Source organism: Panthera uncia (assembly GCF_023721935.1).
Source record: "Panthera uncia isolate 11264 chromosome B3 unlocalized genomic scaffold, Puncia_PCG_1.0 HiC_scaffold_1, whole genome shotgun sequence".
Lineage (NCBI taxonomy): Eukaryota > Metazoa > Chordata > Mammalia > Carnivora > Felidae > Panthera > Panthera uncia.
This window is the reverse complement of record NW_026057582.1, coordinates 30,828,766-30,848,752: the sequence shown is the minus strand read 5'-3', so window position 1 is coordinate 30,848,752 and position 19,987 is coordinate 30,828,766. Positions and strand designations below refer to the sequence as shown.

The following is a 19,987-nucleotide window of genomic DNA, read 5'->3' as shown; positions in this document are numbered from 1 at the left end:
AGGGTCTGCTAACTCAGTCCGGAGGAATCAGAAAGGCTTCCTGGAGGAGGTGATAGCTGAGCTGAGTTTTGAAAGACAAGTAGGACTTAGCCAGTGAAAGAAGGAAAACCACCCCAGGAAAAGGGAAAGAACACTGTGGCTCCAAGAAAGGGCACACCCATCGTCCAGTATGGCTGGGCTGGGCTGGAGGGGGTGAGGAGGAGAGGAGAGCAGCAGCGACAGATGAGACAGAAGAGACGGCCAGGGACCAGGAAGCCAGAGGGGAGGCACAGAAGGGGTGTGTGTTGGGGAGGGGGGCGTCGGGCTCCTACAGCAGTGGAGGAAGTACCCATGTTGGCAGGGACGGGCACCTGTCTCTGAGCTCTGAGGCCCAGTTCCTCCGCATCTTCCCAGAGACAGAGCCGTCATCAGCAAGGCAAGGAGTGCCACCACGGTGGCAGGTCCAGGCTCCAGGCCTGGGGAGAGGCCCCTGCATAGCCGCCTTGCCGGCGATCCGCAGGAGCACAGGGTATGTGTCTAGCGTAGGGAAACAGGACCGCAAGCTCAGGGGTGCTGCATCCTGTGGCAGGCGAGGGTGGCTGTCCGGAAGACCCAGTTTTAGGTCACGTCCAAGTGAACGCAGAGGTTGCCTCCTGGTTGCCACTCTTGGAAGGTGCTGGTCTGGTGCACTTCCTCTCAGCAGCCCCATGTGAGCTCTCAGGCTGGTTTCTGGGTTTGCACACCCTGTGGATGACATCAGGCCTCCCCAGGAGGTCACAGCACTGAGTCTGAGAAGATGGAGACAGGGTCTGATAGGCTGGGAGATGGGAACAGCTTGGAGGCAGTCGACGGTGCTCAGCGACTGGGCATTTAAAATAGAGAGGACTGTATCCATTTCTCCAAGAAGAGGGGGCAGGGGAGTTTGTGGAAGCATATTCAGTATTTATTGCCTTTGTTACTCATGCTCAGAATATGAAAAATGCCTGTCGTTTCATGCAAAAATTGGGATGAGATATTTATTAGAAGAAAATGGAGAGGCACCTGGGTGGCTCAGTCGGTTAAGCGTCCGACTTCAGCTCAAGTCATCATCTCGTGCTTTGTGAGTTCGAGCCCCGTGTCAGGCTCTGTGCTGACAGCTCAGAGCCTGGAGCCTGCTTCAGATTCTGTGTCTCCCTCCCTCTCTGCCCCTCCCATGCTCACGCTCTGTTTCTCTCTCTCTCAAAAACAAATAAACATTAAAAAAAAAAGAAGAAGAAGAAAATGGAAAAAGTAAACAGGAGGGACATGGGCTTAAAACTTCCAGGTCTGAGTGTTTCCCATCCACAACCACCTGGGGCTGCTGGCTCTGACCAGCCACTTAGGGAGCCTGCCTGGTGCTTTCTCCGCACTCCTGAGAAGACAAGACTTCAAATTTGTCCCACTTGCTTCCTTGGGAGCCCAGCCCAGCTTCCGAGCATGGCCTTGCCTCGGCCCCAGGCAGACTGAGGGTGCCAGGAAAGTACCAGATCCGGCTGGGTCCTGGGCCAGTGGGTGAGGGGTCCATGGAGGTCAAAAGCACAGGTAGGTCCCCCTGGCCAGGCAACATCAGGACTGATGCCTTGCCTTCAAATCACAGGTTGCAGGGATCTTTACAGAAAATAAAAACTAAGAAGTTTACAATGTTTTTAATACCAGTTTTTAATACCAACGTATCCTTAGGGAAGAGATTTTTCTTTTTCTTTTTAAAAACCCTCTTTTTTAGGTGTAATTTAGAGTGGGGAGAAGATTAAAAAAGGATTCTTTCCTAAACACATTTTTCATGTTAAGCTCATATTATGCCAAAACTGGGTTTGGTGTTGATGAGAATGAAAAGTTTGAAATGCATTTGGTAACTGTGTTACCTGGAGGCTGGACTTGTAATCAAAAGACACACCACATGAACCAAGACATAGTTTAGAAATCCGGGAGGAGAGTTGGGGGCCAGGGGGTCTGGCAGGAATTGGGGAATGCAGGAAGAAAGAGCAGCATTTACATGAGGAGGCCACGGCCAGGGGTAGCAGGTTCTCCAGGTTTTAAGCTGTAGCTCCCACCTGAACTGGCCCTGCAAGGAGGGTCTCACTGGCCATGTCCCAGCTGCTGGTCCTTCTCAGTCCCTCAAACAGGCCTTGAAGAACCCTCCAGGTTCCTGCCTGCCCCAGGACCTCCATGCCAGCTGCTGCTGCAGCCTGGAATATGAGGCCCCATCCTCCTGTGATTGGTCCCGACTGTCCATTTAAATGTCAACTTCTTAGCAACCAACCCATCTAAAGGGGCTGCCAGTCACCCTCTGTTGCCACACCTCTTTTTAATTTCTCAGCCAGGCACTTACCCTAGCTGGTATTTTGCTGGCTTGTTTATTTATTGTCTGGCTTACCCTACTTAATGAAAATTTAAGTTCTAAGGAGAAGGAGCATTATCTGTCTTCTTCCCTGCTGTGTTCCTAGAACTCAAAATAATCCTTGGCACATAGGAGAGGTGCAATAAATATTTGCTGAATGAATAAACAGCTAGAAGGATGGGTAGATAGATGGATAGATCCCTATGTGATACAGAGAGACATGTCTTGATAAGGCCTCTTGATCCTTACCCCGCACATCAGAGGGCTCACCAACTACTGAAAGACCAAGAGGCCAAATCTAGCCATCAAATTCACCCCGGTCCTTCTTTGTCCCTACAGCACCCTGGATGGGCCCAAGAGACTTGGGACCCCATGTGGAGAGACCCTGGCCAGGCACTCTTCTATGATAAAAGAGCAAAGGCATGGGGCAGCTGGAGCCTGGGGAGCACAGCTAGAGTAGGGCTGTTGAAGAGAATTCAGGAATCCAGGCTGGGTTTTGGCCTCTGCTCTGAATTCGGGCAGAATTGGGATCGTAGGCACGGAAGACTAAAGTCAGGGAAGGCACATCTGATCCCTCCTACATCCTCTCAGGGTCTGGCAATTAAAGCTGGACATCAGCTGGGGCCAGTGGGAAGAAGGGACAAAGAAGTCATGTCTCCCCCCCCTGCAACCTAACACCTGTCAGGCCTACAGATTCTGGCTTCGCACCAACTCTTACATTTCTATCCTTCCCTGGTATAAGCTCTGGGTCGGGTTCCGGGGACGAAGTCATGGTCGCTGCCTGGAGGGGCTTCCGATCTGATTGAGAGAAGGGGTATAGAATCACAGGATTGCACTATGAGGTCAGTGGGGTAATAGAGGCAGAGAGAGTGCTGGGGGGCTTCAGGGGCAGGAGGGCACGTGAGGGAAGGCTTTATATATGAGATGATAGATACTTCACCTGAGTTACATCTTCATGGACAAAGGGGTAATGCCCCAACCTAGATGGACCAGGGCAAAGAGGCCCTCGGCGTAATGAGGCAGGGCCTGTGCAAGGAGTTGTAAGAAATGTGCCTTAAACCTGGGAGGCAGGCAGAAGGTGGGGCTGTGGATTGGGGCAGAGACCAGATCATGCCAGGCCTTGTGATTCACGCCAAGTGCAGGACGATACCCATGATTAGGTGAGCTTTTTTTTTTTTTTTAATGTTTATTTATTTTTGAGAGAGAGAGAGAGTACAAGTGGGGGAAGGGCAGAGAGAGAGGGAGACGCAGAATCTGAAGCAGGCTCCAGGCTCTGAGCTGTCAGCACAGAGCCTGACATGGGGCTCAAACTCACAAATGGTGAGGTTATGACCTGAGCCAAAGTCAGACGCTTAACCGACTGAGCCACCCAGGTGCCCCATGAGCATTTTTGAAGAATCATCCCGAAGGCCATGGGGAAGCTGGATGGGAAGAGAGCAAGATGGGCTGGGAGCATTCTAGCCATCATCCGAGCGATAGGAGAGGGGGAGCCCCACTACAGCTATGAGGGAAGGGATGGTTTTCTGAAGCTTTAGCATTGAAAGTAATCAGATTTGAAGACTTATTAGTGATCGGACATGGCATAGAGGGAGATGTCTGCTTCCTTTTCTGGGCTTCCAGCCTCATTTTGTGGGGGGCGGGGGGGGGAGCGGTCCTGCCCAAATCTAAGAATAGGCAAAGTAGAATAGGGTGTCCATAGAAACATCCGTGGTTAGTACATGGGAGGGGCAGCCTGTAAGTATCATTTGAGGACAGCAGTTCTCAATGAAAGTTTGCAGGATGATTGAATTATCCTCATGCTCCTTCCTTCCAGGGCTCTAGGAGGTGAGCTCCTCCTGAGACCAGCCCTCCCATGGCACCCATTAGCATTCATCAGACCCAAAGGAAAAGTTCTGAGATCCCAGCTGGCAGTCTTCTCAAGCAGGGGAGCCCTCTCCTTTTTCCATCTCGCCCCAGAGAACGTGAACTTTCCGGGGAGGTGGGATGGGCTGCGTGAGCCTTCTGGCCCCTCATGCGGTCCCCCACGGAGAGACCATCTGTACTGTGGCTTCCTCCTTCCTGCCTCGCGTGGTTACTTGTTGATGGCCTTGTAAGGCAAAGTGTGGAATATGGCTGACTCGGCGTTTCCCAGCCCCACCCCCCTGCACAGCTGGCAGGGCTCGGACCCCACTCCAGATGGGGCTCCGTTCGTCTGCTTGGCTTGGCCAGTGCTTCCAGGCCGTCCCGCCTCACCTTCTTTAAAACTGCTTGGGACAGCAGAACAAGGCCCAAGATCCTGGCCAAAGCAAGTTTTCTTGTGGCAAATGGGCTGGCTCTCCAGCTGTGCATTGCAGCCAAGGCCTGGCAGAGTGAGGATGCAGAAGCAAAACTGAAAGTGTTGCAGGAGAAGGGCAGCACCTGTCACCTCTGAATTTGGGAGAACAGTCAGTGTGGCCAGGGAGGCACCCAGCTCTAGTGTGTTTCGTCATCCCTGGAGGTCAAAGTCAACAGGACAGCCACCAAAACAGCCCAGAGACAGAGCGGACACCAGTCTTTGGATTTGTTTTTCCAAAATCTAGAATTCATTATCATTTGGGTGTGACCTGCCACACCATCTCCAGGGACACTTGGATAACTCTACACACCCAGTGAGCCCTTTTAGTAGAGTGGAACCTCACCTGTAGGGAGGCCCATGGCATGGACCAGCGCTGTTAGGTCATTTAAGGAACCGTTGCACCCTCTGATGTAGGGTCCCCAGCCCTTGCCTGATGAGCAGATTTGAATCCCAACAGTCCCAGTCTCCAGCAGGGGTTGTGTGTACACATGTGAGAGAAAGGTTGGAGGTCTGATGCCAGCGGAAGGAAGCCTAGAGCTGGGAGGGCAAGTTCCCAGTGTTTTTAAAGGATACTTCTAGAAGGCCGCAGGAGCTGGAGGGATCAGGGGGGGTATGGCTTTGAGGGCAGGGGTAAGTTTTGGGGAGTCTCACTGTGATGGAAAGGGCTCTAATAAAACTGCTTGAGAGATTCCTGGAAATTCTGCGGGAGGCCCTTTGGCCCCGCCCATCGGGCACTCCCCTGGGAAAATCTCAGCTTCTCCTGAGCCAACCGAGGCCTCTTGGCTCTTTTGCACATGCGTGCCTGCTGCTGGTGTGACTAAACCTGGACTCCTGACACAGCTCAATCCTGACTTGATCTTGTATGAAGTATGGCAGAGACTTAAGATTGTTGCAAACTCAGAACCTGATTTTCAGAGTTTTAAGCTGAATGCCTTCTGCAGTTTTTTATTATGTTTTGTTGGAAACATGGAAACTATCCCTAAACCCCTCTAGCTACCGTCCTTTTTCTCACCCCATCTTCTTCCAGAAGGCTCATGGTTAAACAGTGTTCTGGGGCCAGGGCTGGAGATCCTTCCCTGTAGATCAAGCGTTCTTTACCTGAGTCCATGAGCTTGGATGAGGTTTAGGGAGTCCATTAAACCCTGGAAGTCAGCACAGTGCTATGTGCCTGTGCGCTTTTCCAGAGAAGACTATAGCTTTGTTTAGGTTCTCAGAAGGGTCCATGAGCCCTCAAGGCTAAGAAATTCTTGCTTTAAATGTACTTAGAGCTTGGCCTGCGCTAAGTATTGGGTTCCAAAGTAGGCCCCTAGTGCTGCCAGCGTCACAGGTAGAGCTGGGCTCTGTTGTCAGGAGTGGAGGTGGGACGGTGGGTTTCTGGAAGTCAGAGTTCAGAAGCAGGGAGCCCTACGTGGAGGGCAGAGGAAGGGGGAGGAAGGGGGAAGAGGCAGGACCTGGACAGGCTGAGGGTGCGGCAGAGAAGAAGCACCACTCGGAGGGGCCTCAGAAGACTTCTCCCGGGAGAAGGAAGTATCCTGGGAGTCTCCAGGGCCAGGTCAGGCCAGTGGTCATGGCTGTGAGACGCTGCTGGGAGTGAGGAGGGCAGGACCAAGCGGACAAAAGGAGACAGGGGAGGGAGGGAGAGTCAGAAGGAAAGGAAGGAAAAGGGAGCAAAGCCAAGTGATGGTCTCTCTGCATGGGAAGAAACTCCCAGAGGTTGTAAAGTCAGAAGAACACCAGCCCAAAGGACGGTGCGGGAGCTCCATTGGTGGAGCTGCTGAGAACCGGACAGGCTGGAGCCCCAGCAACACGTGTCGGAGGCAGTGGGCCTCTGCTGGCAGGGCGGCTGGGCGGGATGACCTCATCCCTTCCCAGCTCAGCGACTGAGGCTTTATTATTCCAGCCTCTAGGTAGACATGACGCTATGCTGAGCCTAAAGGTTAGAGAAAGATCTGCCTTTGCCGCCATGGGGCTCTTATGGCCTCTGGCAGGAGGGGTCCAAAGGGAGAGTCCCCACTGGAGTACCTCCCTTGGGGCTCTTCCTGGCTGTCCTCTGCAGCCCACGCCCTCCCTCGCGTTCAGGGAAACACAGGTAGGCAGGGTGCTCAGAGAGGGAGCTGACCACCCTCCCTCCTGTGCCACAAGCATCTTGATAGAGAATTTTCTGCTGCTCACCTGGTATACCCTGCAGGCTTGAGAGTGAATGTTACGGGTGAAATAGAGGGAGCTCTGACACGCCAAAATACCACGTACTGGCAGAAACAAAAATCTGAGCTCTACGACAAATAACTCCATTCCTGTTTGAAGGACCTTCTGAGCCTGCTTTCCATGACAGACCAGGCAGATTCCCAAAGAACCAGGGGCTGATGGTCCCTCACACCTTGCCCAGGTACTCCCTGCATTAAACCTGTCCAGAAGACATCCTGCTGGCAGATCCACCAACTGTACTGCCTTGGAATCAGCCCAGGGTGCCTGGGGGGAGGGAGGGGGGCTGCCCAAGACTGCAATCCACTTAATTAGGAATGGGCATTTAGCAGGGATGCTGGCTTTTTTTTGGTAATGAAACTTCTTTTTCCCTAAACATCGAGGGCACTTGGGGATGGGAAAGGGAAAGAGTTTGCTGGCTCGTTCATAGGGGTGGGGTCAGAGATGGTCCCCTCCCTTCTGGAAAACTTGGCAAACCCCAGAGAAGAACCCCAAGGTGTTGGCAAGTGCCGTGAATATTTTTCTTGCAAGATATAGTTTCTTCTTGCCAGATGCAGTACTGTGCATACGTGGGCTGTGTTAGACGTGGTCACTACTGTGCACCTTGACACGAGGAAGCCTTCTTGGTTGCTATAGTCTGGTACTTTTAAGCACAATCCCCCGGGGTTCTAGCATACATGTGGTTTCCTAGGTCCATCCCAGACCTCCAGACTTACAACCTCTCCATGGAGAGACTCACCCCTAGTAGGTCTGGGACTCGCCAGTTTTAGACTTGCTCTGTTTGTGTCCATCACAATTGTCTTCTTCTCTCGATTCCTACTGCACTTGTTGCCCGACAGTGACGGGCCCTGGGAACTTCACGCTGAATTGTCACTGGCTGATCTCACGTATTTGGCTCAGTCTTACCAAGACATTGAGCAGTTTGAGGCCCGGGGCAATGCCTCCCGGGACCTGGCCTGGTGCTGGGCGTGTGTGCGTGCTCAGATCGCCCTTTCCCGTAGTCACGTTGATTGAGTGAGCGTACACGTTCACGTTCACATGTGAACCACAGCTTGTCTGGCGATGAACCCTAGGCCAGGAGGACAACGTGGATCCCAGCTGTGGTTTACTCAGGTGAATGAAATCCATTCAATATATCTTGAGCCCCCATCTTATGCAAGAACATTCCTGCCTGTGGTAGAGGGTGAGGAAGGTTCACGTAAGAAGGGTGACCCACTCGGGGACCCCTGAGAAATAAATTATCCGGTCTCGAGAGTCTAGCTGGAGAGGCTGGCTTGATTCTGCTGCAGGCTGAGTGGGGCTGGGAGGTCTTTGGCTTGAAAGAGCCTTCGCTACCTGACTGCTGGCAGCTCAGCACGACCACTCTGGCATTGCCCACGTGGGAGAGACGTGCAGTGGGGCCATTGGTTCCTGCAGGATCCTGAGTGGTGCTGTCTGGGGTGGGGGTGGGGGGTGTCTGCCTGTGGCCCAGGTTTTCAGAACCAGATCCCAGCCACACGCTGGAGGAGCGAGTGGTGCACTGGTACTTCAGCCAGTTGGACAGCAACAGCAGCAATGACATTAACAAGCGGGAGATGAAGCCCTTCAAGCGTTACGTGAAGAAGAAAGCCAAGCCCAAGAAGTGTGCCCGGCGTTTCACTGACTACTGTGACCTGAACAAGGACAAGGTCATCTCACTGCCTGAGCTGAAGGGCTGCCTGGGTGTTAGCAAAGAAGGTGAGTGCTCACTCGGGTGTTCCTGGCCTTCCAGTACGTGCCCCACCCAGGCACAGGGACCACGGGCTCCTTCGATAGACGAGATCCCAGGTACTCATTTATTCAACTGCTTATGAAGAGTGTGTTACGCTTTATGCTGGATGCCTGGTACAGTTGACAGATAAGGTCCCTGTCCTTCCACAGCCTACCGAGGACATAGATCTTAAAGCATTTATGTGCATTGTGGTAAGCGCTAGGAGAGGGTATTAGGAGAGGCCAGGCTGCAGTGACAAGCAGACAGACCCACACATGTAGTGGCCCAACACAGGAGAAATTTGTTCATCTTGCCTTTGTAATACTTCAGCATGATTCCAGGTCATGGTGTGTGCATGCGTGTGTGTGTGTGTGTGTGCGCGTGCCTGTGCGTGCAAGGGGAGGAACAGGAATGGAGACTGTACTGTGCAGTCACTCTGAGATCTATCTTGGCTAAGAATGACTCTTCCTTCTTTATTAGGTGGCTTCCAAGGTCACCATGGCGGTTGTTTCCATTCTCAGTAAACCAGATGGAGTAAAGCATGGAACAGTGCTCATGGGGGGGGTGGGGAGGTTATGCTCCAGTCCAGGAAGTGACACACGTTACCTCTCATACCCCGTAGTGGCTGGAACTGCCACCAGACCACACCCAATAGTAGGGAAGTCTGGGAGCGCCCCGGAAGAGGAGGAGAACGTGAATTAGGTTTTCTGGTGGAAACCTAATCATCTCTGTCATGATAGAACAAGTGCAGAATGTTGTAGGAACATGTGTAGGGGCACTTAAATTAGCTCAGGGGCAGACAGCCTCGGAAAACTTTGTGAAGGAAGCGATGTCTAAACCAGCCATGGGCCACAGGCTCAATCTAGTCGCTGGCCTATTTTTGCATGGCTTGTGAGCTAAGGATAGTTTTTATATTTCTCAAGGGACGTCATTTTCAAAAAAGAGGAATAAATGATAGATTGTACACGGCCTGCAGAGCCTAAAGTATCTACTACCTAGTTCTTTACAGATGAGTTTGCCAGCCCCTGATCTAAACCGATACCTGCGGAATGGGTAGGAGATGGCCGAGGCAAGGGGTCAGCAGAGGGAGAAGTGTTCTAAGCTACAGCCTAGAGTGAAGATGTAGCGGTGAGGAACGGTTCTAGAGGAACTGAAAGATGTTAGTGGGACTGAAATGCGTACTTAAAGGTGGCAGGAGCTGGGGGGTGACAGGAGGTAAGGGGAGAGTCTCAACTTCATAAGGGCAGCAGAGAACCATGGAAGGGGTTCAGTCCAAGAAATGATAGGATGGGTTTTTGCTTCAAAAATGCATTCTGGCTGCAGTGTGGGAAAAAAAGATAGCACACGAGCGAGGCAAGGTCCCCCCAGGAAGCTGTGGCAGGAGGCGACAGAGGCTTGAGTTAATGAAAGCACAGTGGGAGTGAAGGGAAGTGAGTGGTTTTGAGAAACATAGAGCCGCAGTTCTGGTGACCGAGTGGATATAGGGATGGAGGTTGCTTTGGGCAACTGGAGGGCGGGTCTGTTCACCGAGTTGGGCAACATGGAAGGACAAACAGAGCAGGCATAGGGGGATGGAGAAGACAACCGGTATGGATTGAACGTGTCAAGTTGGATGCATCTCAAGGACCAGTGGTTCTCTAAGTGCAGGCGAAGGGTCGGGGCTGAAGATGCCAACCTGGGTGACACCGATTTGCTTGAAATGGAAGCTTTGAAAAAAGCTGAGATTGCCCAGGGAGAAAACTTAAGGGCTTCTTCTGGCTCATAACCCTCGGTGAACCCAAAGGATAGCACAGGAAGTGGATGAATTACTGCCAAGTAATTCATCCTGTCTCAGGACCTGCCCCCTCCGTAGCTGGTTCTGGCCCACATTCTGGGGTGTGTGACCCTGGGTGAGTGAGCTCATGGCTCTGGGCACTCCTGTCTGATTGAGGACGCCTCTCTGTGTTCCCATAGTACTCTGGGTCCCCAGGACACAGTGCAATGTCCTGGCTCAAACCCCGCCTCTGCCACAGACTGGCTGCTTCACCAAATACAAATTACTCCACCACTCTGGAGTTTAGTTTCTTCATCTGTAAAATGGGAACAACCACGGTATCTACCTCAAAGGACTGTTGTGCTGACTCAGTGGGACAGTGAGTGAAAACACTTATCACGGTGCCCGAGACAATGAAGGAACTGAATCGAAGTTCCACATTACTGTTCTTCTTAAGATTATTGCCTCGGTCAGCAGCACTTCTCACACTGTGTTGCAGCTGACTTTTCTGATTCCCCCATGGAGCCCTGGGTTGAGTCACCTCAGTTCTACCCCCAGCACGGTGCACGGTGCCATCAGATCCTTGTCGGACGAGTGAATGAATGAATGAATGAACGAGGGGCTTGCCCCCTGTGGTGACATCACGCTTTGACACCTGTGGGGTTTGTGCCCATTTTTTGGAGCATAGGCAGAGGACCAGTCTTGGAAAGAGACCACCCAGCGTTAGCGTAGACCCGAGGCCCACCTAGGGGCATGTAAGGATCGAGGAGGGATGGCCCCACAGGGATCTGTAATGACTCTGCCCTCAGTCCCCTCTGGTCTACCCAGCACACAGATGCCAAGGGGAGGCAGAGTGTGGTGACCTCTTGGCCACAGAGCGGAGAGGGGCTTCCTAGCCTTTCTCTGAAGCCTTGCCAGGCCCCAGGTGTCTGCCATCCCCGGCCGATACACGGGACCTGAGGGAAGCACCCAGGAAAACTGTCACCTGGATTGTGGTATTTAGGGAGCACTGCTCCTCCTCAAGCCGGACTCAGCTGAGAACAGGCTTTAGTTTCAAGTTACCTTCACAGCTGTGCCCAGGGAGGCCCCTAGAGTGCAGCTGCCATCCTTCCTCACCCAACACCTTCGACCCTCCCCCTGAGCTCCCCACCCCGGAAGTGAGACAGAGAGGCCCGAGAGCTCTGTGGCCGCCGCTGACCCCTGAATCACTGCCTGGTTGAAAGTATGGCTGGGGTGCCTGTGTCCGCGTGCGTGTCTCTGCGTGTGTCATGCATAGGCATGTCCGTGAGTGTCCCTGCGAGCATGTCTGTGTGTGTGTGTGTGTGTGTGTGTGTGCAGGTGTCTGTGTGCATGTCTGAGTGTGTGCCTGTCTCCCTATGTGTGTACATGGTCTGTGCGTGTGCATGCATGTATGCATGTCCGTACATGTGTCCCTCTGTGTGTGTGTGTGTGTGTGTGTGTGTCTGCGTACGAATGTAAGCAGGTCTCTGTGTGTGTGCGTCCTCAACCCATTTTGCAGTCGAGGAGTCTAGACGAGCCTAGAGAGGAATAGCACTTTGCTCGAGGTCAGAGGGCCCATGTGGGGTGGCATCATTGCTGGCATTTGGACCCAGCCTCAGGATTCCCAGGCCAGAATGCTGTCCCCTCCATGAGAAGGACCCCAGAGTGTTTGAAGGTGGTCCTTTGTGTGAGCAGGCCAGTTTTGCTTGCCTGAGGAAGGCCAAGGGAGACAAGACCAGCGGTGAGTCCGGGAAAGCGGGGGAGCAGGCCCAGCTGGGGGTGACATGAGCAGGAGTAGAGGCTGCTGGGCCCGGGGCACCGCCTTCGAACTCAGGGCGGGAGAACCCGTAGCTTCCAAGCAGACAGTGCCTGCAGGAGAAGGGAGCATTAGTGAGAGGCATCAGGGAGGTGGGGGCGGGAGCTGGGGGTGAGAGCAGAGGCTCTGAGGGCAGCCTGACCTAGCTTTTAATCCCAGCCCTGCCGCTTGCTAGCTCTGGAACCTCTGAGCCTCAGTGTCCTCATCTGCAAAATGGAGATGATAGCATCTACCTCCTAGTTTGGGTGCGAAGGTTTAACAAGATGGTGCACGTGAGGAACTTAGCCCAGTGACCTGGTTTGTAGTGAACGTGCAAAAGAAATTGCTAGTATTGGAGGAGCACACCCAGGGGCTGAAGGCAGCGTCCCTGGGTCGCTCTGCTCCGGAGAGCCCCAGAAAAGTTGCTTGGGCCGAAGGCATGTGGGGAATGAGCCCCTGCATTGGTCATCTGATGTCATGCGGTGCCCTCTGGTGGGCCGAGAGAGGCTTGCAGGCTAGGTGGGGGGCTCCCGGGGGCTGGGGGAGTGCACGAAGTTTAGGGATGAGTGTGGCTTTGGGTCCGAGGGACCACATTTCCTCAGTTTGTAAAACATCTTCATCAGGATTATCGTCCCCGCCCTGTGTCAGTACAGGCAGCGTGGAGACTAGTTCCTCCGTTGGTGAAAAAATCCCAGCCCTCCCTTGGAATTGCCCAAGGATGCCGCCTGCCCTGGGTTCAGGCTTTTTCTGTCCCCTGCCCTCCTCGGTGGTTCAAAGCAAGACCCTGGGAGAAGGTAGCCAGGTCCGAGATTGCTTCACCACGTAAAAGCTGTGTCGTCTCCGAGCCACAGCTCCGCCGTCAAATGATGGAGACAACGTGGTCATTTTATAACAATCGTATAAAATTGCCCCAAGGAGTAAGCCATGTGATGTAAGCAAAGCATTAGTGCCGGGAGCCTCCACAAGCCAGGCCTGGACACCAGGGGCCCTGCACTTCTCAGCTCGGTGGGCGGCATGATTAGAGGGCCCTCCTTCTCTGTGGGAATCTTTCTGCTCACCGCTGAGAGAGGCCACTGCTGGGCAGAGTGGATGAGCGATGGGATTCAGAGCCAGGCCGGATCCCGTCACTGCCCACCTGCCTGCCCTGGGCCCGCCACTCCCTCTCCAGGCTGGTTTCCTCACCTGTCAAATCAGACATACCAGCATCTACCCCACCCCACCCTGGGTTGTGTCACTTTCTCAGGGCTTAGGAATGTTAGCAAAACCGGGGGCGGGAGCATTGAGCTGTGGGTTCACGTGACCGGCTGGGTGGGCGCAGGTCCCCTCAGCACTTCATGCTCTTCAAAGCCCTTTCTCCACTTCATGAATTCAGTCAGCCCTCAAGGCGATCCTGTCAGAGGCAGAGCGGAGACAGCACAGCTGTGGCCCCGATTCCCAGTCTGTAGACTGACCCAGTGGCGTTGAGGTACATGCACAAAGTCACGCGGCCTCCAGGGGTCATGCAGAGCTGGCCCAGTTCTTGGTGCATCCGCCTCTCAGCTCCCACTCCTCCTCGAGGAGCCCTGGGCCCTGCAGAAGCCTCCAAGATCCATAAGCCCCCAGTGGGGCAGAGTGGGCGTTAGCAGGGGGAGGCTTGGGCCTTGGCTAAGTCCCTCAGTTGCTGCAAGCCTCAGTTTCTAGATGATGAGGCTGGACCACATGGTTACGGCCAAGATTCTCTCCACCCTGATGTTCTGTGACCTGGAGAACCAGGACCCAAGAAGCTTATGCCGATGTCCCTCAGCACCAAAGCCCTCTTAGCTAATAGTTGAGGGGATTTCAGAGAGATACCCCAACGAGGGCCTGGCCTTTTGGAAAAGGGACTCTGTTTAAAGGTGCTGGCCAGCGGCGGGTTCACCCGGGCAGAAGAGGGCCACCAACACCCCCAGAGCAGGAGGCATGGCCACACAACCTCTGGCTCTTTCTCGAGTCCATTCCTCATTCAGGGGGTTGCAGGAGACAGGCACCCGGGTAGAAAGGAAGCTCCACCAGTTCTCGGGGCCAAGGCCACTTGAGTGTCGTATGTTCCTGTTTGTTGCAGGTGGTAGTGTTGGCAGCTTCCCCCAGGAAAAATGAGCAGGTCCAAACCGATTCAGGAAGTTGTCTTCTTTTTGGGGTCCCCGCCACGGACCCCCTAAATGCAGCGTTGTAGTACGGCAGGAGTAGAGGAATCGGCCAAGTAACTTTGGCTCCCATTTTCTTTCTTCTTTTTTTTTTTTTTTTTTTTTTTTTTGTGCCAAGAACGAAGAGAAGGATTGGTTAGCACTACAAGGGTCCTGCTGTCCCCACCTGTAAGCCCACCGCTGCCACTCCCAGGTTGGGAGTAGTTGATGCGTGTCGTTGGGTTCCTTGTAAACCTACCTCTAACTCCTTGCTTATTCCCTTTCCCAGTAGGACGCCTCGTCTAAGGAGTGGAAAACCAATGGGCAGGTGGAGAGACCAGGGAGTCAGGACGGACCATCCAGACCATCCGACCCACCTAACCTTCACCGATTCCGCCACGCCCCCCCTCCCCCTTCCCCGCCCGCCCCGGCCCAGCCACATCCCATGTAACATAAGTGGTGCCCACCGTGTTTGCACTTTTGACAACCCCCATTTGCGTGTTTTCTTTTTGGTTTCATTTTAAAATACCAATATCTAATACCACAGTGGGAAAAGGAAAGGGAAAAAGACTGTTTATTCTCTCTCTTATTGTACGTTTTTGGATCTGCTACTGACAACTTTGAGGGGTTTTTTTGGGGTGGGGGGGGAAGGTGTTGCTGGGACTGAGAAGAAAGAGATTTATATACTGTACATAAATATATATGTAAATTGTATAGTTCTTTTGTACAGGTGTTGGCATTGCTGTTTGTTTATTCCACCCCCTTCCCTGCTCTTGCTGTGGGGCTCCGGACACACGGCCCGGCTTTCTAGAACCCAGAACTGCATCCCCAGCCACGCCGGAGACCGACCCCTGTGTGCATGTAGATGGGAGCCCTGTGATCATATTGTAGACTCCATGGGGTCTTTTCTGGTGGGAGGAGGGCACTGCCCCTTGATTTAGCTGTCAGATCTGGCAAGTCACTGGGAGGCTGGCCTTCTCAAGGGAGGTTGGGCTGGGGGGCAGGTGGGAGTTGCCCCTGGAGGGCAGGCAGTAGCCAGCACTGGCGTCAATTCCCCCCTGTCACATGTTCCTGCTCTCCAGACCGTCGGGTGGCCCAGAATCCATCCGTGGGCACACCAGTATCCTCATGACCCACCGAGCAAATGACCCTCAGACCATTTGCATGAAGCCACTTGAAACATTTTCACCCACGTTCAGCATCTACTCTGTAAAGCAGGAGAGGGGAGGCAAAGAAGAAAAAGACACACAGTGGGGCCTTCTATTTAGTCGATTGACAATTTTAAGCAGTGGAGGGAAGAGGACAGAAGGCCCACACTGATGAGTGCAGTGCCAGCCTCCTGCAAATGCACGAGTGAGGCTTCCCAAGACAGACTCTCAGCAGCGAGGTCAGACTGGGGCTTCCCATCCATTCTCTATCTCCCCTGCCATCCTGTCCTCAGTGGTTACCACAAGCTGGAGGGGGGAGCCCAGCGAGCCACCTTGTTGGTAAACTCAATGGTTTATTTGGTTTTTAACCCAATACTGAAGTTCTTCCTGTTTCTCAAGCTCTTCTAAGGGCTCCCAGGCTCAAGGCCAATTCCAGAGCAAAACTAATCTCGGGCCTCCTGCCTCTGCCTCTTGTAGAAGTGCAGGGATAATAGCCCAGCTAGGAGGAAATGAGGCCTAGCTTTCTGCAGACATTTTACTGGGATTCCATTGTGGGCTGTCCAGCCTTCCTCTGGCCTGGTGGCTGCGCCCATTCAGACAGCTGTCAGAGGGCAACAAGTTGACATTTAGCCTCTCTTCCCATGAGCGGCCATGGTGGCCTCGAAGGAAGGCAGGTAGCCCAAGACTGATGCCCCTGTTGGATTGCCCCTCTCATATCCCAGCCAGCATTCCCATAAGTGCGCCCACCTCGGCGGACTGTGTACCCCATTTTGGGTCTGGAAGGCATTGGCATCGTAAGCACTGGCCCACTCGAGGCCGTGCTCAGCGAGGGCCCAGAGCGGGGAGTGCACCTTCTCAAGACATGCTCTGGTGGGGCCTCGGGCTAGAGAAGGTTCTTGCTATCATGGAGAAAATCCTAGAAGGTATCTCAGGGGTGACTGGAGGCCCCATCCCAACATGGTAGGGAGGAAAGGGAACCCCCCCCCCCATCCCCCTTGGCCTGGACCAGATGACTTGGTGTGCTGGAGCTAGATCGACCTTCCTCAATGCCCCAGCCCCTTTCCCAGGCCCGGAGGAAGCATGAAAACACAGAGGGGGTGCCTCCCTGTGGAAATTCATAACCCACCCACCCAACCCTGCCATCTTCTCTCTCACACGCGTGTAGGCTGTGTTGTGTGGCTTTCGTTTGTGAGGAGGGAAGGAGACTGTTTGTAGCTGGTTTTATAAAAAAATAAAAATGAGTAAACCTTCGTAGCCATTGCCTCTTTCTTTGGGGGGCTTATTCTGATGGGAAGATTGCTTTCTCTTAAAAGTTTGGTGTTTTCCCTGGTCCAGGTGCCCTCGCTCTGATCCTAGGAAGTCCGAGTTGTCAGACTAGAAGGGAACCCTCGAGTGGCTACGAGGTGCCCCCACGCTTTGCCGTGAGGACGTTGACCAGTCCCTTTGGCCCTCGCCTACCATTTTGTGATCTCTGCGGTGCTCCCTCTTACCTCCTCAGGCAGCTGCCCCCACAAACCCTCACTGGAACATAGTGAACATTGCTGGCAGTGCTTCGGGGGCAAGGCTCGGGGGGGAAACCTGCCCTGTGGCTTCAGGCTGGTGGAGGTGGGCACCTCGGCCATAATCCCCATCTTAAGACCCCAGGTGGGAAGCAGCTGTGGACAGGGTGCAGCCCCCCCCAAAGGGGTTCATGCTGTCTCTGCCCCAATCTGATGGGGGTACATATTCAGGCAGAGGCTGCTAGTCTGGTTCACATTGCTGGAGGGCTTCAGGGTGGGGACTGGCGGCCAAGGTGAGGCTTTAGATTTTCTCCGATGTTACTGGTATCTCTCTTTCGCCCCCTCTCCCCGTGCACCGCTGTGCCTAGAAATGGTTTCCCCACCACCCTCTGAGAAACTCCCCAAGGTTTCTTTTGCCACACCCCATCCCTTTGTCCTTCGTAGGCGAACAGAGGACAATTCCTCTCGAAAATTCTCCCCTAACCCTCTCTGCAGCTAAGTGTTCTGGGAAAGGGTCTAAGCCCTTCAATGTTGTCACACAGGTTTAGTGCTGACACTGTGTCTCCAGGCTCGCTCCAGGCTCCAGAGCTCCCTGTGTCTACAGGCCCTGCTATACCTAATGCCACAGCCCGGTGACGCGTGTGTCTTTCTCCCCATTTCACAGGATTCAGACTCAGGAGTCCAGTGACTTACTGGTGGCACCCACCCTCAGATTTTTCTGCCCACTGCCGCCTCCCTTCCTCGAGGAGCTAGAATAGCCACCTCTCTCCCCTCCCGTCCAGCTCAGACCCCAGGTGCTTGCATTCAGCTACGAGTGCAGTTTTTCTCTGAGCAGTTAAAAACAACTTTTTAAAAATTTTTTTAAATGTTTATTTAATTTTGAGGGGGAGAGAGAGAGAGAGTGAGCAGGGGAGGGGCAGAGAGAGAGGGAGACACAGAATCTGAAGCAGGCTCCAGGCTCTGAGCTGTCAGCACAGAGCCCGACGCGGGGCTTGAACTCACGAGCCTCAAGATCACGACCTGAGCCGAAGTTGAATGTGCAACCGACGAAGCCACCCAGGCGCCCCTCTCTGAGCAGTTTAGAGTCACGTTAAAAGCCTACTGGTTTGCAGAGGCCTATCATATGCTTCAGGGATTGGGGGGAGAGAAAGAAGGGGGGCATTGGGCCACGCAGGACGTCAGTGGGAGACCTGGGGCAGACCTAGCCTCCAGCAGAGATGCCCAGCGTGGCGTGGGAGAGGACGGGCCCGAGCTCACAGCTGAGTGCAGGGCCAGCCTGCAGCCCCATTCGGCCTTCCTCTGTTCTCTCCGAGGACAGGAGGGCCATCACCAGTAGCAGTCAAGGAAAAGACGGATCCATCCTGTTTCTTCCTTCACCAAGAGGCTCCTGAGCCATGCCTAGCCTCTACAGGGAGGGAAGGGTTGAGGACATTTTCAGTCGGGATGTGGGCCTGTGCTCGGCCTCTGGATGGGTACCCACCCTTGGTTCTCTGGGGGTCCAGGGGGGGATGGGAAGCTGGCAGCACACACCGCCTTATACAAAAAAAACCCAGAAAAAGCCAGACTGATCATCTGGCCTTTTACTCCCAAGTTCCCGAATGACCCACATAAAGCCACCAGTGGGGTTGAAGACCTTTGGGGCACTCCCATCGTCTGCCCTGTGGCACTTGCCTCTTTTTCGATTGTTCAGGCGGGGACATGAAACTTGACCTTTTTCGTGCAGTGCCACCAAATCAAGCCCTCACCCCTACGGCCTGGGTCACTGGTCCCCTTTGTGTGACTTCCATGAATTGATACAGAGAAGGGTCATGACCTTGGTTATACGCCTGCCACTATGTCCGTGCTTCCTGGTAAGTGCCCAGAGTAGAATTAGAAACATTTAGTGAACAACCTGGTGAGTTTCACAATGTAGATTATCTTTGTGTTTTCTTTTCTATGTTGATTAAACATTTGCAATTCCTACATTATCCAAGAAGAAAAGGACTTTTTCTTTTTTTTAATTTTAGAGAGATAGCGAGTGTGGGAGTGGGGGAGATGGACAGAGGGAGAGAGGGAGAGAGAGAGAGAGAGAGAGGGAGAGAGAGAGAGAATCACAAGCAGGCCCCCTGCTCAGCTGGGAGCCCAACGTGAGGCTCGATCCCACGGCCCTGGGATCATGACCTGAGCTGAAATCAAGAGTCAGATGCTCAACTGACTGAGCCACTCAGGCTCATTTTATGCATTTTGTGTCCCCTGCTCTGATAGATCACATTTATGGTTTAGTACGAATGTGCCTTCCCTTCTGGGAACCTCCTGGTTACTTCGCTTCTTTATAAGCCCAGTTCTGCCCATTACAAACTTCAATCTCCGGCTTGATCTAGATCCTTCTCCCCCCCCCCGCCCCCGCCCTGGCACACTCTTGAGCGGGCACCCTGACTTCTGGGAGGAGATCGGGGGCTACGCTCAGGCTCTGAGACAACCCCTCCTCTGCCTTCTCATGACTCCGCTCTTCCGAGTGATGGGGCCGTGGAGGGAGCAGAAACCATGACAACAGTCACGTTCCCCTCTGTTCACTGTGGAGTCCTCACAGATTAGCATGGACGGCCATGTGGTAGGTGCCCCAATGCTGGCTCTCGTAAGGGGCCCAAGGCAGCTCCTAGAGTGGGGCCTCCCCACCACGTAGGGCCTTTCTGTGGGAAATTCAGCCCAGACTTGACCTCTTCTGTACTTCCCCACACCCACTTCGTTCTAAGGAGCCTGCCTTTGGTTTTGTATCTGTGATACGGCGCGTGCCTGGCTCCCTTCTGGGGTGTCCATTCACCCTTGAGAAACGCACACATCATTGCGCGGGTGCGGGGGGCATCCTCAGTGCCTCCCGTCTTGGCTCTGCCTCTCTCCCACCTCCCCCCTGCGTCTCTCCCACCTCTCCCCTGCCTCTCTCCCACCTCCCCCCTGCCTGGCTGCAGCAGGTTGGGGAGGCTGGTCAGCAATTCTGTTGCATCACAGACGTCCAGTTGCAAAATGAGGTGTCACTGGCCTAAATCTCCGGAAGCAGTTCTCTCTGAGTCTCCCAGCTTCTTCAGCTTCACGGA

General features: G+C 53.7%; 1 protein-coding gene across 2 annotated transcripts in view; it reads left to right on the top strand.

Annotated features, from left to right (window-relative positions):
* Positions 1–14,906, top strand: part of SMOC1 (SPARC related modular calcium binding 1) — a 154,244-nt gene extending 139,338 nt beyond the window's left edge. Inside the window, exons 11-12 of one of the 2 annotated variants that reach the window (XM_049612560.1) lie at positions 8,323–8,567; positions 14,562–14,906. In XM_049612560.1, the coding sequence (XP_049468517.1) occupies positions 8,323–8,567; positions 14,562–14,575 (259 nt within the window). In that variant the 3' untranslated portion in view covers positions 14,576–14,906. Of the gene's footprint in view, positions 1–8,322; positions 8,568–14,558 lie in introns of both variants that reach the window. The other variant, XM_049612559.1, reaches the window with a different exon arrangement.
* The last annotated feature ends 5,081 nt before the right edge of the window (positions 14,907–19,987 follow it).